This window comes from Meleagris gallopavo, chromosome 1 (assembly GCF_000146605.3).
Source record: "Meleagris gallopavo isolate NT-WF06-2002-E0010 breed Aviagen turkey brand Nicholas breeding stock chromosome 1, Turkey_5.1, whole genome shotgun sequence".
Classification (NCBI taxonomy): Eukaryota; Metazoa; Chordata; class Aves; order Galliformes; family Phasianidae; genus Meleagris; species Meleagris gallopavo.
In genome coordinates, this window is record NC_015011.2 from 43,917,885 (window position 1) to 43,936,656 (window position 18,772).

Sequence of the window (18,772 nt, forward strand, 5' to 3'; positions counted from 1 at the left end):
GACTGGCATATCCATTTTTTCCATTTTTACTGCTAACAAAAACGACAGCTGCTTTAACAGATCAGTGTCATTTAACAGAATGGTGTCTTAAGTGAATCTGTTCAGGAAGCAGGGGGAGCTGCTCTTTGTAGTGACAGCCTTTATTTATTTACAGAGCTCATATTTAAAAATATGACTTATCAAAAGGCAAAGGAAGAAAGAAAAGCTGCATTTCTTTAAAGCCTCAGCATGTGAACGGATGCTTAGAGAGGGGAGCAGTGTCATGTACTGCCTGCATAGTAGACTTAAATACCTGGGTTTATTTTTTTTTCTTGGTATATTGTTAAATCTCAGCATAATCTGTGGAAACGGATGAAACTGAATCCTGACACGTGCATTTCTGTCATTGCCATTTGAGAGTACCGGCATTCCAGCAGTGAGCTGGAAGTGCTGTGAGCAGTTTGTGGGCTCCTGACTTTCAAACGAACAGCAGCCAGGTGTATGCACTTGTATGTACACTGCAGTGTGAGAACCAGCATCGAAAGGAGCTGTGCTGAACAGGGTTGCAGGTTATGGGAGCTGATGCTGTCTTTATTTATGCTAACAGGACTGTTACTGATGTGCTTCTTGGCTCTGTTACTGCGTCCTGGTAGAGTACAGTGTTTCCAGCTCTGTTTTTGAGCTTGGATACTGCACGTGCTGCTTCAAAGGGGGAATCCAAACACACTTCAGTTCTCAGCCACTTGCCCACTAATGCCAGACTTCCTCTAGTCTCCAGCTGTGCTCAGTGATTTGTTTTGTCCCTTACATAATGTAGCAGGAAGATGCAGGCTGGCAGAATCACTTTGAACTGTGACCAGTTCTTGTCACTTCTTGGTGTTCCTACTTGCAGGCCGTTTGCTATTCCCACGGGGAAGCTGATGCCTGTGTAACTAATCCAAAAACTGCCCAGGATAGTTTGTTTCCATGCACTTCAAGTTTGTCTGGACGCTTCCTGTGCTGCTCAGCAGCTGTGTGTACGTGAGTAGGAGGTGAAAGTGAAATCCTTTCTCCTTGCACCACGTACCCGATGTATTCTTCTACTGCTTTCACGATCCTCAGGTTGCCTTTTCCTATTGCTGGCTGCAATTACAAAGCCCTGCACATACTGTCTGATAACCGGACCACACTAGATGGTCTCTTGATGAAACCAATGTATATCAAAGACTTGCACTGCAGTAACTGTAGTAGTTTTCTGACCGTAAAATAACCAAGTTGCTTTTTCTTGTGTTTGGCTGCCTGATCAGCACTCCTGATGCAGTTCATGCGCTCACACTACCAGTTTTTAGCAGCTTCCACCAGTTGTACATGGTTAAAGCCCATCCCCTCTCCGCAGGGGCTGGAAACTTGTGACTGCAGTTTACGAAAGTGAACTTGATCTTGCCCCAAAGCAAAAAGCTCTGTTGCATCAGAGCCTAAATGGAAGACTCTGAGCAGCTAACAGGACAGTGACTGGTTGCAGTATGGAGCCAGTGCTTCCTCTCGCCCACCTCAACTCCCTTCTGTGGTATGGGATGGGGGCAATGCAGTGCTGCTGGAACTGGACACAGCCGGCCACGGAGTGGCCATCAGGTACTTGCCGTAACATGGCACCTTTTGGAAACTTAAATAATGATGGTACTAAAAAATTCACCTTGAAAGTATGAACAAAACCAGCATTTTGTCACTAACAGAAGACCAAAGCAGTCCTGTACATGATGCCTTAACCACAGTTAGACAAAGCTGTGTTTGTTTTGTTGTTTTGTTTTTTAAATAATGTAAGAAAGAACTACCACCAATCGGTACACATATAGTTTTCTGTCCATATTTTATTGAGGTATAAACTTTGCAGAAGATGAGGTAACAATTTGCATAGGAATTATGCAAAAATAACTTCACAACTAACATTTACTTGGCATTAACTGCTGCAGCTGGAGAAAGACTTGACAATTCCGGCCTGTTGATTCTCCTCCATGCACAGTTCTGTTAATGCTAGTGGTAGGACCATGCAGAAGGTACAGCAGTTGTAGCTGAGGAAACCAGTCAGATGCAAAATGCTTTCAGACACATTTTACAGCTTCTTTTCAAAGGCTTGTGTTAGTGATTACTGAAATGGAAAATGCTACAATTTAAATAAAGTAAGCTCGTCCCATGTGAGACAGAAGATGCTGACATCCTCGTAACAGTGACTGTGTGTGTGTTTTTTTTGGTGTTTGTTGTTAAGAAAGCTTCTTATGTTTCTGGAATAAAAAGGCCTCAGTTTTCAAAATCAGTACTTGAGATTTGGCAGTTGAATTTTAAATCATCAGATGCATTAAGGCTGAAACGTGGAAGTCTTAGTAAACATACATACATTCTTGTGGTACCAAACGCCCCTCTTTAAATACTTATATGAAAATAAGTATGTGCTTTATTTCCTTAATTTCAGACTTTTAAGAAACTCTTTATCAATGTACCTGATGAACAAATGATGTTCAACAAGTGCTGCACTTGGGCTGGGGCAATCCCAGACATGAGTACACACTGGGACAAGAACTCCTTGAAAGCAGCCCTGAGGAGAAGGACTTGGGGGTAGAGGGTCTATCTGTCTATTTGACTTAACGTGAGCCAGCAGCACGCTCTCACAGCCCAGAAAGCCAGTGGTATCCTGGGCTGCCTCAAAAGAGGAGTAGCCAGCAGGGAGAGAGAGGGGACCTTCCCCCTCTACTCTGCCCTCGTGAAACCTCATCTGGAGTTCTGCATCCAGGCCTGGGGCCCCCAGCACAAGGAGGATAGGGAACTGTTGGAACACTTCTGCTATGAAGAAAGGCTGAGGGAGCTGTGCTTGTTCAGCCTAGAGAACAGAAGGCTTTGAGGAGACCTCATTGTGGCCTTCGAGTACTCAAAGGCTGCTTATAAGCAGGAGAGGGGGACCAACCTTTTAGACAGTGTGATAGCATGAGGGAAAATGGCTTTAAACTAAGAGAAAGAGGAGTAATTTAGGGTGAAAGTTAGGGGGGGAATTTCCACTGAAGAGGCTGATGGGGCTCTGGAACAGGTCATCCGGAGATGCTGTGGACACCCATCCCTGGAGGCATTCAAGGCCAGATTGGATTGGGACCTTGAGCAGCCCGAGCTGGTAGGTGGCAGCCTTGCCCATGGCAGAGGGTTGGAACTAGATAAGCTTTACTGTCCTTTCCCCCTCCAAGTCGTTCTGTGATTCTATAACGTTTAGCATAGCTCCCTTGAAGGTGTGGGGAGAAGAGTTCAAGCAAATTTCACTTTAGTCAGGAATACAAAAGGTTTCTTATTAAAAGTTCAGTTACTATTCAACATATAGAACATTTCTTGCTGGTGAATGTTAATAATCTAAGACCTAGTAGCAATTCCTGCAGAAAGTAAGAGTCATGATATCATTAGAACTATACTATAAAATGTACACAGGCATATACAGAAAATTAACCACAGAAACATCAGTTTTCCATTGAAAGTCATTATTCTAATCCAAAAAGATTATCAAAATACAAAAACAGCTTAAAAAACAGCCTGAGGTAAGAGTTAAATGCAAATGGCAATCTTTTTCTTAAAAAAATAACTGTATTGAAATTCTAAGTACTTAGAAAGTTACTTACTGTCGATAAAAACTTTCACTAACAATCGTAAAGAGCACTTTACCTAATACAAAAGTATATAAACATTGTACAACAGATTCAAAGTCAAAAAGTACAACACTGTACTTGCATTTCATTTAAAAATATATAGTTACGACAATTCAAACTTTACCATACACACAGTTAATTGCCTTTGGATTAGCTGCTACTGTTGTCCACAGAACAGTCAGCTAACTCTGTGTGCTGCTGACTTTCAGATGTGCTAGGACATATTTTACCAAGTCCATTTGCCTGAGAAAGTCGTTGGCTGTAAAACAAAATGTAGGCTTGAGCCTTGCATACTTCTTCCATAGTGCACATGTTGAGTTTTGAATCATTGCAGTGTACCCAAAATCCTGAAATGAAGAAATACAGCAAACAAAGAAAACAAAAATACCCATCAGGACACTGGACACTGGTTTGAAGTAGACTCAGTCTGCTTAATCCCATTTAACAAGAGTTGCTTTGAAATAGTATGCTATTCCAAGTGAGCTCCTGTATCTGTCTCTCCACTTTAAAAGCCCAGCTTAACTTCCTCAAATTTACAAGAGAGTTTAGAGACAGAACAAGCTTAACTTGTCAATAGAGAAATTGCACTGTTTTGGTCTACAAACTGCAATTCTCATTGCAGGCAGTTCAGCTAGAAGTGACACCCTTTGGCACTGGAGAAAAGATAGTAAGTTAATCAGTTTAGAATTATGAACACCCTTTTCTCCCACACTTGTTTTTCACAGCTGGTTCCTACCTCCTTCTGAATTGTAGCAGTAGGCAGTGTAGTGCCCTGAGCCAAATCCTTTCCCATGATGCATTACTACAGCAGACAAGTCGTAGATAAAGCAGTCGGGTAGGAGAGACTTGAGGGATTCTCTGCAGCAGTAAGGCTCCATGTTCAGTATTTGATCAAAATTAACATGCACGCCGATCTTTTCACGATGATTGCGTCCTGACCACCTAGAAAGTTAAGTCACTTGAAAACTTACATTTTTTAGAACAAACAACTCTGTATGCTGTGTTCTGAAAACAAACACTAGCTTTGTTGTTGTCTTTGCACACAAAATAAACGTGAATTTGCTATTTTCCCCAGAAATCACCCCCCATAGAATCATGGAATGGCTTGAGACAGAAAAGACCTTAAAGCTCATCTAGTTCCAATACCCCTCCTGCCACGGGCAGGGCTCCCAAACACCTACTCAAGACCTTTTGGAATGTGTCTATAGTACCACTGTCTTCATCTTCTGAAAGATCCATCTTAAGATCTCACTGTAATTGTATTTCACATACTGAATGCCCTTTTCAGTTTCCTTCCTATTCTGGACCAGTTCTGTGCCAATGCCTGGACTATGAGTTCTCAGCGATGCAGCCTTCCCTTCCTTACTCTCAAGCAAACGAATCAATGTATTTGGTTATATGAGACTTCTAATTGAATATAATCTCAGCTTGTACATTAGTGAATGAATGTTCACTTAACTTGAGGATAACACAATCAATTTTTACCAACAGAGTTCACAACAGGATTAGCAGAAAAGAAGGATGAAATAATTTCGATATTAAAGTAGCAAGTAGTTGGAAAACAAAAGTCAGTTCTCTACTTCTATTATAGCTTACTGATGTTTAAATTGAGAAAGGAAAGTAAGTTTCTATTACCATTTCTCACCATACCATTAACTGAAATTAAACTGACATTGAAGAACATTGATCTCAAACAATGGAAGAGGACAATGGGGGTCAGTCTGCAATGCTGTTTGTTGTGGTTGTACTTACCTAAACCTCTTCAGGTGTAATCGGAGAACCTGAGGTAGTCGACACACCATAAGCTGCTTCTGAGCTTCTGTGAGTATAACTGGTTTAGAAGAAAACTTCCTGCGTTTTGCTGAGGTCAAACACACAGTTACATAACACAGATCTTGCTAATAGCCTTGTATTCATCCACCGTATTTGTGTGAACTTCAATAGCTACAGAATGCATCCCCTTAAAAAGGATACATGTGAGATCCATTCTGCAAGGCTTACTTTATTTACGTGTAAAATACTTGTAGTCCACTTAGGTCATTCACTTCATTTTAAAAAGCTGGTAGGTTCTTCAGCTGGGAATAGCAGGATCCCCACTAGTGTGTGATCTGATTTCATTTAAGAAGAGCATCACACTTTAAAACATTCTTTGAACTTTTCCCCTTCTAAGAAGTAATAACTGCCACAGTGACAAAACAGCAGGACATAAGGAGAAGAACTTTGCTTTTAAGGCAACATATTTTTAAGACTCATAGTATTTTACTATTATGCTTTTACTGTCAGTCTGTTTCATATTTTACACAGAGAACATATGTATGAGTACATACTGCCTTTACTCACTGTTGCACTGATCACACGCATATATCTTTCCTTCCAAAGCTTCAGTTTCTGTAAACTTGGCCAGCATTTCTGTCAGCGGACAGGGATACTGCGATGCCATCTCCTTGCCATTGCAGTGATACCTCTCGGGGAACTCCAGTGACAGGTCCCAGAAAGGTTCTATGGTGTTCGATTTATTGTCACAGGCAAGGCACGTAACCTGTAAAACAGTATTTCACAAATTGGTTACGCTCAAAAGTTTATGTTGCTAAAAGCATTCCGTAACAACATAGCCCCAAATATATACGTATTCTTTTCCTAAGGAGAACCAATGGAACCAAAACAGAAGGTGTAGTCATTTAAGAAGAGTAATTCTCATCTCTTTTCTCTGAAGCAGCATGTCCAGTACTGCTACCACAAATGGCTAAGTGCTTCTATGTTTTACTGAGAAACAAAATAAGTGTCAACATGATTTGTATGGCACTTTTCAAGAGAAAGCAGACAGTGGAACTGCTGGAGTCTTCTCTCTAAAAATAAATACTCCAGATCGCTCCTTCAAAGAAAACTCAACAAGGAAAATAATGCATTTCTTCTTTCAGTAAGCGGATGCATCGTCACACTGGGGAAAGGACAAGCACTAAGACAAGGTAAATAAAATGTCAAGAAGAGAAGCAAGTCGATCTCAAAAGTCCAGTTAAGACAGCTGGAGGCAATTAACCCAGGATAACATTCAATATTTAAGGAAGTAAGTTAAAAGCAGTAGCTCTTCTAAGCTTGAACAGCAAAATATTAGATCTTTGTTTGTAATGCAATCTTCCAAAGGCTGGGTCAAGCTGCTAACAGAAGAGTGCCACAGCATTTCATTCTTCCTCCCAGTGATCTCCATCCTCCTAAGATGCATGTGGGTGAATCATTCTTCTGAGTAGCTGAACTTACATAGTAGTGAAACTCCATTTAGACCATAATTATAATAGTTCATAAAGGCTATAAAGAAATATCAGTAAATCTGAAGTTTATGTGAGACTAAAGATGCTCCCCTTTGTTCAGTGCAACAGTGTAAGTATGATACAATCCTAAATTTGAGTTTTTTACTGGAAAGAATGTATTTATTTCTTGGCTTAAAAGTTGCTGTTGACCACTAGCTCAAGCAGCTCTAACCTCAGTGCTCTAGCAAATATGCTTTCTCAAAAACTCCATGCGAAGCTGGCTTTTAACTGAGCTCAGATAGCTGTCACAAAACTTCCATAACCATCCTACATGCTCCCATGTGCCCCCCAGTAACTAAACTTTCCCATGGAAAAGATTACAGGAACTCAAAATTTTCAAGTCAGATTTACTCCTGAGGTAACTCCTACCTACCAGCAGAGAATAACAGCTGGGTGTGATGAGAAAAAAAATATATATTTGTTTTGTAGTAAATGGGATATGCAAGTTTTCAACCACAAGGGTAAATAATTGCCACATAAGATCTCTAAGCATACCTCCTTTTTAAGGGAACAGCACAAGTTGCTTGGAACAACTAATGTAAAGACACAGTAATAAAGGAATGGAGATCCACAATGGATCCAAGCATCCTTGTCAAACAGACAAGCCTTGGTGTTGCTGTCTGACATACATTCAGGGTAGCTCCCTTCAGTAGGTTAGTAGGCCATGTGAGAGTAAAAATGCACTGTTCCATTTGGGAGCCCTTTAATTTTCCCGTGAAAGTTTGCTGGTACTTAATTATTCACCCTGCTTTGTTACTTTTGGACAATCTACATAAAGGGAGATCTGTCCCCCTTATGGTACCTTCCTTCTGCGTGCTCTTTTGAGTAATTATTTAATGCATTTAGCAGCCACAACTGCTTACACCCAATCCATGCATTAGCTGCCTAATGCACGCGGATATTTGAGTACAGGCACACGTGTTTAGCAGCAGTCAGGAGAACAGTTCGTTGCTTTACATTCTAAGAAGAAAACGCCTCCGCCTTGTTCTTAGAAAACAGAACTTTGAATTTACACAGCAGAAAAGAGACTCTTTTGTTTTAATTTACGCTGACAGGAGCTTCGTTTTTAAGCGTGAACATCTGGCAACGTTTCAAAGTCACAAACTATTAGTAATTCAGAGCTGGAATCTAGACTTGGAGACGAAACGATCTGCTTGGCCACAGTTCAAGCTAACTCCAGCATAAACACAGGATGACTAATAGATTTCTGCTGTACAAACGAGTGATTTTGGTGGGCCAAAAGTTTACTGAATGGATGAGTTACTTAAGCGAGAATTTGCTGAACTTGAATGCGCACTGAAGATTAATGGGCTTAGGATGAAGTACACACACACGAACACAGAAGAGGTAATTTTAACAAGTCCCGAGGTTTTAAATCCAGCTTGCCATTTTAATAACCTAGCTCATTTTAAGATCCTCTTTCTCAACTAGTTAATAAACGCTATCCCAAAGGAAAACAAACGTGTAATTGGCTCAGCTTCCAACTTTTGTCCCTCAGAAAAAAAAGAGCAGACCCACGTAGTGATGCACAGCTGCACCAGAGGCGAGTGGAGGAAAACTGTTAAAAGAATTATCGGAGCTTTTGGCAAATTCACAGCAGCCAAGTACCCTGGCAATGTGAATAAACATACACCCAACCCTACCGCCATTGTGCAATAGCTGCTCCTGTGCGCGCCCACAGAGTGCTAAATGAGATGTAAATAGGGGCAGGAACAAATATCAAACCTATTTCCCTGTGCTAGGCTCGAGCTCCCCAGTTGGGTCAGTGAGAAGCAGGAGGATCTCTCCCTCAGCTAGAACCATCTGCTCACCACACTGCTCCCACCTTTCCTAAGAGGGATCACTCATGCTCCTCTGGTACCCACACGGCTCAGCCCCGATTTCTGTCTCTCCAACCCTTTCTTTTTGGTATGACCATGCATGACAGAAACAAGGGAGTGAATTTGGCTGAGCAGTCTGATTAGTGATATGTGTATTTTACAGCCGTGTTTTTGAAAATCAAAGTTTAATTTCACCTCTCCCTCTTACGTTCTGCAATTGCTATTTTAGGAAGTCTTAAAGTTGTCATTATAACAAATCTGCGGGAGAAGTTTACATTAGAGCTAAGAAAGTGAACTACTGTTTTTAGCTAGCTGAAATCCCTACTTTGTGCTCTGCCTGGCCATGCTCTCATGCCTTGAAATACGAGTGCTATATACAATTGTTTGGTTAAAGCTCAGCATTCAATCGTGGGCCAAAGGCCAGACTGAAAGGAGCTGGGTCAGATTGCTTGACTCGAGCTAAGAACGGAGGCCGCTCAGACAAGCATCACTGAGCCCGCAATAATTTGATGGACAGCCACTGCCCTAGATGGCATTCAGCCTAAATACAACCAAAGAAAATAGTTAACATATTGCCGCAGAAGAAGGCAGCTCCAACATCAGCTCTGTTTTGCCTCTGTTCCCTCCACTTGCGCGGAAGAAAGACGACTGCTCCCATCCCTGTTCTAAGAACAGTAAGTTGGCCAGCCGTTTTTATGCTTTCACTACTACGGAAGTTTTCACTCTATAAGCAGCTATCTATTTAAAAATAGCAGTTGGATTTTTCCACAGTGAAGTAATCAAAGGGGATTTGATTTCTAGGATGCTGCTACAATTCGGCATTCCAACATGACAGCCTGTACTGTATTTCTTCAGTTACAAACAAAACTGGAATGTGTAGTGATGAGCGTACACCATCACCAAAAAGATCCCTATCTATCTAACAAAACAATGCAAGCAAAACCACAGCAAACCACGGTCTGTGATTCAATGGCCTCCTACAAATCAAGTGAAAATGCTCCCACCTGGGCACAAAGCAGCTGGACAACCATTTTGTGGTTCAGGCAATGCAGAAAAGCACAGCAGCTCCACATATAAATATAAAAACCAGCACACTGTAGGTATCAGAACTCAGAAACCAGCATACGGGTTGCGGGTTGGTGTAAGTTTAAACACTCATGTCATCTACCTGGAATTCTCACAGCTTTTAGTAGTTTATTCGGTGTGAGACTTCATACCCAGCACCGCATGGCTGTCCCACCGCATTTCCCCTTCCCTTCCCCCCCCCATTTACACTCAGAGCGCAGCACCCAAAGCCGAACGGCTTCAAACAGCTCAAAGATTGCTCATTTCCCCTATTCTCAGCCAATCTGTCCCGAAGCACACCAGTTAAGCACGTAAATGGAGTAAGAAGTGCATAAAGAGGTGCCGCCTTTTAAAAGCTTCAACTTCATTTACATCTGTTAGAACCGAATCACTCCCCGGGTCTCCTGCATATTCATTTCTCTGAGCACTCAGCTGGGGGAGGCACGCTGCCCACATTCTGTCTCAGGCATTTCCTAGCGCTAGATGCGAGCTTGCTGCTCTACACACACCAGTTTCTGCTAACATCATTTCTGTAGACGTGTGGGGACACAATTTTCCAAACGCGGTGCTGAAAATACACACTTGCTTGGAAAGCAAAAATCTGCTATTACAAATCCCGGATTTCTAAAAATATACCTGTCCACAACTCCCTGCTTAACGCCGAGGGGGAAAAAAAACAAAAAACAAAAAACAACCAAACCTTGAACTAAAGATAGTTTAGAAATTGTTGCATACCGTGCTAATTAGCTGGGACCATTCAAAAAGCTAAACCAAAAGAACCTCAGGGACAGCGGCTAACCTACTTGAAGTGTCCTCGAAGGGCCTGTGGGTCAGTTCACATCAGCTTGCCGTTGGCACAAAACTTGCCAGTGCATTCTCCTTTGCCTTTCCCATTGAAGGATCGAGGATAGGAGAGAATGGGTCTCCTGCTTCCTCAAGAGTGTAAGCACGGGATTGAAAATAACTAGGTTTTAATGGGGATGTTGGCATCTCTTTGCTGTCCCAACAAGGTTGAGAGGGATGGGGCCGCTGCTTCACCAGTCTGAAAGCATTTGTATACAAGGTTTATTTGTCTGCCCAAGAAATATTGCAGCACAACACCCTTCAGGCAGTCACTGGAGAGAGACTAGCACGTAAAATAGAAAGGAGAGGATTTTCCAGCTGTGTCTTAAATACTCACAGTTTCCAAGGGAAAGTTTCACAATCAGTACTGCAGAGTAAAAATCTCTAGTCCTGAAGAGGATCTCGGAGTGAAAAAAGCTGATAAAAAAGCCAAGAGGCAATCTAATTGTCTAAACTCACGCTATTTTTGGAGTTACTTGTTACCTAATTTTGTATTCCAAAAGGAAGTATGAGGTTTCAAATAGTAGTTGGGGAAGACTTACTGTGAATCAGTTGACCGAGAACAGAACGAAACAAACTCATCTGAAAGGTGTTATTGTTTTGACAGCACCTAAAGCTTTTTCTGGTTATCAAAAAGAAACCTGAGTAAGATTATTATACACTCTGTTCCCTTCTTTCTTATATTCTGAATAGTTACAGAGCTGAATCAGGCAGCTGTTTCTGAAGGCAAATTCCAGACAATGGTTTCCCTTCAACTTAAAACAGAGTGGCTATGAGAGGGACAACGTTTTATTGCACACGTGAAAGTAATGCAAAACCAGAGTAAACATACAGCTTATCTGCATTGTAAGTGATCCTCTGTGTACTGTATCAAGAACAGTTCCTGAGGTTTAAAGGTCAAGTAGACTGGCTTTGCTGCACTTGAGTGTCTCATAGAATCAAATATCTTTGACTGATACTTTCAGTACTAATGGATAATAACTTTTTCGTGATGCTAAAATGGAAGGCAGCTGCTGCACGGCTCCTCATCTCTGCTTAATCACTGAACTAAGATGTGGTTTAGAAAATACCCACCTAATTTTTTGAACAAACGTAGCATGCTATGACTCCAGCTACCTTCTAGAGAAAAACTGTACAAGTGCTACAGCTTATAAGCAGAAAACACTGAGCACTTAAGGAAAAAGACTACATTCCTTACTTCTAAAGAATTAACATTGTCAAAGACGTGATTCTGCTGCATGTTCAAAATGCCAGTGAAAATAAACTGAAGAAAGGAGTGAGAGAACACAAGGGGCACACTGGGAGGTCAGGTGCTGGGCTCTACCTGTGGAAACTGCCTCAGGAGCCAGGGAGAAATTACTGTAGCACACTTTTTCTTGTTCTGCTCATTCTAGGCACATCAGGTTCATTCTAGGTTCATCAGTGCTGAATTTTGCACACAGATATTGGCCATCTGGAGAAAAAGAACTGTGTGTTGTGGTCACTGCATAGCTTGAATCTCTTTAGTTCCCTTTCAGGCTCACTCGATGACACTTGAGTGAATTCTCATTAGCCCCTCCTTAGTTACAGAAACGTGGGAGGGTTTCTAGTCACAAGCCTCTTTAAATAAAGCTAAAAAAACATGTAAAAGAAGCAACACTACTGAAAGTGCCTTCAGAACCTCAATAAGTCTTCCAGAAAATGTTTCCTATTAGAACGCAAAGCACACCCTGACAGCCTGCCTAAGGAATTACTTTGTTTTTCTATCAAATTTACTGTTGGAGAGGAATGTGATTTTCAAACAGATTTAACAATATGATGCATTAGACACTTATATCAGTCCAACCCTTATATGAGAGGTAACCACCTCAAGGAAAAAGTAAGTATGCCAATAGAAGTGCTCTTATACTGGGCTAAACAGAAGGTAATGGATAATCTATTTTTATTAGTAGGTGTACCAGTTTCTAACAGTTAGACCCTAAAACGAACTAAAAGTTAATATATTCTGCAATACAGCTCTAATTTTAAAAGTCCTGTTGGCTTATAAAGTTTACTGATCACAGCAGAAAACAATCCTACCTCAGCTAAAAAGCATTTAGCTTTACATACACAAAGATTGAACCAGCACTCCAGTTGTCAAAGTAGAGGCAATACCCACAATTTTGTTAATTGTCCCAAACCTCTATTAGTTCAATGTATCCAATAAACGTTTCTGCACTACCTCAGCAGTGTGTGCATATGTACCACAGACCACTTCCAGAAGACCAAGACTATCTCATCTCAGCCTCTGTTCCTGTTGTAGTGCAGTTAGTTTTATGATGTGTTCAACAGAAATCAGCATTTATTTGTTAATTCACAGATATTTGGATACGCAAACAGCTGGGTATGCATAATAGTAGGTGGGCACACTGAAGTACTTAACAGGAAGCCAAAAAGAAAACAAGAACAATTGGGGGGAAAAAAAATAAATGGCAGTTTGACAGAAAAAAGGAAAACTACAATTGCCTTCGCCCCACAAATCTGGTTCCTGCCTCTACAGAGCTTTCTGTATCTTTCTGTTGTAATGGAAAGGAAAGATTAATATCCTTGTGCACAGCCATAGCCAACTAGGTACTTTAGTCATAGAATCATAGAATGGCCTGGGTTGAAAACGACCTCAGTGATCACCTAGTTTCTACCCCCTTGCTATGTGCAGGACCAGCAACCACCAGACCAGGCTGCTCAGAGCCACATCCAGCCTGGATTGTAAATTGTAAATTCTTTATTACTGCATATCAGTTGATGTTCAGAAGCAAAGCCACATGCTTATCCGTAACTTCAAGAATGCGTTTTATAATACCAAATTTACAACTTTTATGTTCATCAGGTGACTCTTCTATTTTTGGGAGTAGCCAAATGACCTTACTTCTAAAACTGTCTGTACTATATCTCCCCATCCCTCCTCAGTAGTTAAACATGTATTAACCTTTGAAAGGTGCCAATCGTTGGCCAGTATAAATCTGTAACTACAAATCATTACACATCTTAAAAAGATCACAAAATCATACCTGACTTAATAGCTGTCCATGAAAAATGTTGTTCACCACATTCAAAACCTGTTTTATAAGTTTTCTTTGAGCAGCAGGGATGAGAGCTGGGTATCTGGTCCCCGTAGTCTCCAGTTCCTGCTGCACTTTATCCAAAAGTTCACAAAGGAATTCCTGAGCATCTTGTTGGGCATATCCTCTGAAGGCTGGAATTAGTCTCCAGACAGAATGAAGCATGGCAAAAGGAGACACCAGCGCCCATTTGCCAGACCACATCACTTGAAACAGAGTATGCAGCTCGTGACAAAGAGAAATATGCTTTGAACTGGGCTCCCTGGGCTGAATGAGTTCCATATTTCTACTTTTTGATGCTCCTCCACTTAATCCAGAGGATAAATTAGTTCGTCTCACAGACGATGATCCCCTTCCTTTCTCTTGGTTCTCATTCACTTGTAATGTTGAAGCAGTTATCGACGAGCGTCTGGATGAAGACCTGGTTTTACCACTGGCTGCTGTTGCCAGCAGTTCCTGAGTTTGGTTGAGATCAAGCTTTAAGAAACATTCTCGAAAAATAAGTAAGTGACTTAATACCTGCAGGATAGAATTCATATAGCACGTGTTTCCCAGGTTCCTCAGTCCTGTTACCCCGGGAGTCACGGTGGGCCTTCGTTTAATTGGAGAGTCACCTATTTTTTCAATCTTACTTCATCTGAGGTATACGTTTCTTTCAACTCCGACACAGATTCCACGTTCTGTGATGTCTTTTGCATGATGGATGCTGTTTGTGAGGACATTCTCATCTGGTTTTGTAAACGGCAGCTCTTTCTTGGAGGCATCTTTTCCATCTCTTCCTTCAGCTGGCGCTTTCGTTCTTGTCTTCTCTTTCTAGCTTTGTTCCTCCTTTCCTCCTCTTCTTCCAAACGCTTTTCTTCTTCCAAGATCTTTTTTCCGCTAGGTGTCAGCTGGAACCACGACCTGAATATTTTGCCCATGAACGCACGCCTTCTGTGCCACAGTGCTGTGAACATGCGGTCTTGATTGCGAAGCAAGGCCTGGGCACCATCGTGTGAAAGGTAAGAATCATCACTGGCACCCATAGAACGCAAAGTCCTCCCACTACGAGTAGTACACTCATACTTTTGACTCTTGATTGCACTTAATGTACTTCGCAACAGTTTTATATCACCAGTTGCATTATCATTAAGAACATAATCATCACAGAGATAACAGAAAACATACAGCTCATTTACTTCCAATGCCACCGGGTGACCGTTCTCCTGAAAGTGCTTTAGTGCATGTTCTTCAATGTATCTCCCACACGCCACGTGTGAGCAGCTGAGGCATGCCCACACAGACTCGGTAGTATTGCAGTCCACGCAATGCCATTTCTGTGGATTCAGAATGGAGTGATCTTGGGCCAGTCGCAGGCGTCCTATGTGCTTACACTTATCCATTGTTAGAATTGAAACTGCAGAGATACACTAGCAAAATACATCGTCCAAACTATTTTCTGCCCGTGACATTTCCATCTGCAACTAAAAAGAGAAAGAAAAAAAAAACAAAAAACACACAGAAGGTTCATAAATACCCAACTGTTTCACTTTGATAGATGTCAACATACCAAAATCCCATTTGAGGTCAAGATTATGATCTTCATCCAACTCAGTCCCACCAAACGCATCATGGCACTCAGTTACACAGAGTCAAAATGAACATTACCATCTGCAGGCTGACCCTCAGACTAGTCAGATTCCCAGCACTTTCTGGCTCAGGACTGAACCATACTGGCCTGGGTTTTGTTGTTTTTTCCCCACTCTGTCTCCCAAGAAGCAGCAGTTTAATTGAAACACATTGCCTGAGAGTTTGGATAGAAACACCATTTGAAATGTTCCTATTAATTCTATCTCTAAGCACACAGGTGCAGGAGTGCAAGGTTCACTTAAATGTATTATGTTTACACAGTACACCCAGTGTAGACAAATGAGATTTTATACAACTCAAACCTTTAATTAAACCACACCTTTAATTAAATCACTGCAGCTCAGGCAAACCTTATATCAATGCATCCTCCAACAATGTATCTTTAAATAAGTACATTTTAACAAGTGACCCTAACACCGCCAGGGGAAAAAAAAAAAAGGAAGATGATGATCTGGAAAAGATGACTTCTTTCTTCATGAGACAAAGATACCATTAGATATCTAGCTCAACTCGCTAAAAACTTTGTTAAAAATTGCATCTTTCTAATTATGGTTTTAAAAAGTCACTTAAAAATGTGACTAATGTTGGCTTACATCCTTTCTTAAGTTTATGTGGTATCATTTATTTGTTCAAACCTGCTGTATTTACTTTCTCCTGTAAGGTGCATTTACCTAAAACAAATAGGCAGGCTCTGACTAATTGAAATTAAAGAGACAGTGATTCATTCTTTCTTCGCCTTCATAAAGTCTAAAGAGAGATGGCAAAACCAACCCAGTTGAGAGATAACTCCTAGAGACAAATGATGTGTCAGGAAGCAATTATGTCTGACCTGGAGCATTTGTGCCCACGATGTCACTGACTTGAAAGGCAAAATTAAAGCACACACAGCACCAATCTCAGCAAGCACAGTACTCAACAGATGAAAGTTACTTCACTCGGGCAGGACAAGTGCTTATGAAATATGCAGGTTATGCCAACCAAGGACTAAGTTTTGCCATTACAAACGTGTGCATAATGTGGACCTTGCCTGGGCTGTATATCAAGGTCCAGAACTCTGTGTTCTACAGATGAGTAAGCCAGCTGCAAAATGTTATGTGATTTAGATTGCTCTGGATAGAATCCAAAGGATCTGACATGCAGAAGAAATGATTAATTGAATTAGAAAAGGTGTCTGCCTTGCACTTGATCAGGGGAATCCTAACATCTGATGATGTGACATTGAGGAAAGGAAGCAGGTATAAAAACAGCAACTGAATAGGAAAGTAGCTTCATTTTTCACCTGGTAAATACATTAGAACTGTAGTTAAAAGATTTAACAACAGCAACACGACTTCGATCAGCTAATCATCCTGTGGCTAATGCCCATTAAGATGTTTCAACACAGCTACCAAAAAGCTGCAACAAATGCACGCATAGCTGGCACCCAGAGCTGCAGGCGTTGTGTTCCCCTCGCTGTCACGCAGGAAAGGCTGAGCAAGCTGCAGCGAAATCAGGAAAAGTGCGCACAGTTTTACACGTCAGTCATCCTCATTCAATTTATCTGAGAGCTGCCTCCTGCCCATACCAGCTGCACCAAAGGATTTCGGGCCCTGTGACCTCTGGGTACCCACGTGGTGAATCCCAGACTGAGCTCCAGCCTCGGTGCTCCAGAGGTCAGGATCCCCTGAGTACCACGGCCAGCAGATCACAAAAATAAGGGCTTTGCTGAATGCTTTCAGCTTGCTGGCGTCCACAGCATTCATTCCTTCTAAAAGGCAGTCTATTCACATGCTGCTAATGAGATTCTTTTGCAAGTAATTGTCTATACTACATTTGTTTTTAATACTGTTTTTGTAAATAAGACCACTAATTTTACCCCATGTCTTCCCCCAGTCTGACAATTTTTCCCCAACAAAGATGAGCTTCTCTAATAACGATGTACATAACATGAGGAACTCATGTACATCTCAGAATTGTATGTGTGGGTCAAACCTTCTCAGGAATACTAGAGAAATTCCTAAATACAGCATACTATAGCGATTAAATATGGTAGACAGAATTATAAGAGATGAGATTGAGCTCCGTGCTTTAGAGCTAAGCAAAACAGACTCTCCTGCACAACATGTAAGTCCTTTCCAGCAGGCAAGAAAACCAAACTGCTTTCCTCTAGGGCTGCTGGACACAGCAACACCATCAGTCACCCTGTTCTGACAGTCTTACCTCTTAAGTCATGCTATAAACGCTCTGCCTTATCTTTTCTCCTTATGATATTATATGTCCAAAAAAATATTTTTCATTTGAAAAGTAGCATCAAGAGTGATACTACAGTGCTTACATGGGTGAATGTAAGCAGAGCAGAAGTGCTTTAGGACATGGAGTGCTAAAGTACTAAGACTAAAACAAATGGGAAAGTTTATAACCTTCAGATTAAAACCGAACAGATTAGAACTGGAAAGACAAGTCAGGGAAATAAGACTGAAGTTGCAAATAACGTGTAAAAGTCATCGGGAAGAAAGAAAAAAACAAACAGCAACCTCGATACTGATTGATACACCTGGTAGAAATTTGCAGCTGAAGTAAAAACAAGTAAACTCTACACTGCCAAAAATCCCTAAAGAAACTTATTCAGCGCTCCTCGTGCTTTCTTCTCTCCCCGGGCTCAGTTCTCTGCACACACACAAAGAAACCGGGAATTAATTGCCCAGCAGTGCAGAGATCAGCCCCCCGTGCAGCAGCAACTGAGCGCTCCTGAAAGCGGCGAGCTGCCTGCCAGCGGGCACGGCGTCTCCTTGCGCCCAGCTTCCACCAGCAACAAACGCACACGGCCCGCGATGTTTATTCTCAATGAGCCCTATCTGGACCTTACTCTTAGGCTCATCTCTTTCCCTTACTCAGGTCCCCTACCTGCTGCACAGCTGAAAAACAGCGATCGCAAGTTTTGGTAACGCGCGTTGCTTGAAGCTAGATACACGGTTTCCTTAAGACAGATTGCTGCCGGGTTTTGTTTTTGTTTGGTTGCTGTTGTTTATAAAGCCGACCCAAGCGAACCCGCAGCCCTCAGGCTAACACTGAGACCTAAAGATCTGAAAAGAAACGCTGCGAGCGATTTCCGAGAGGTAAGCGCGCAGCGCTGACACGAAACCCCCAGCCTTCTTTCTTCGGAGCCTCACAGCCCCACGGCTCGCTTTTCACTGCTCGTGTTTTTCTCCCAGCCAAGGAACGCTCGTCCTGTAACGCTGCCCGTGAGGAGGCACAGGCAGCGAACGCTGCTATAAGGCTACGTTTAAAGTTTGCCCCGCCAAGAACTGCGCGTTTCCCGCAGCTGAGAACAGGCCGACCGGTACCTCGGACCGGGCACCACTTCGTACCCCGCGGCTGCACTCTGGACGGTTCAGGTTGAACGAACGTCTCCGAGCCCC

General features: G+C 41.9%; 1 protein-coding gene across 1 annotated transcript; it reads right to left on the reverse strand.

The window, feature by feature from the left end:
• Positions 1-1,806: 1,806 nt before the first annotated feature.
• Positions 1,807-15,237, reverse strand: USP44 (ubiquitin specific peptidase 44). The gene is given in 6 exon segments (XM_003202137.4): positions 1,807-3,982; positions 4,372-4,577; positions 5,388-5,496; positions 5,976-6,174; positions 13,695-14,362; positions 14,365-15,237. Coding segments are annotated over 6 exon segments (2,142 nt in total). The 5' UTR covers positions 15,128-15,237; the 3' UTR covers positions 1,807-3,785.
• Positions 15,238-18,772: the final 3,535 nt, after the last annotated feature.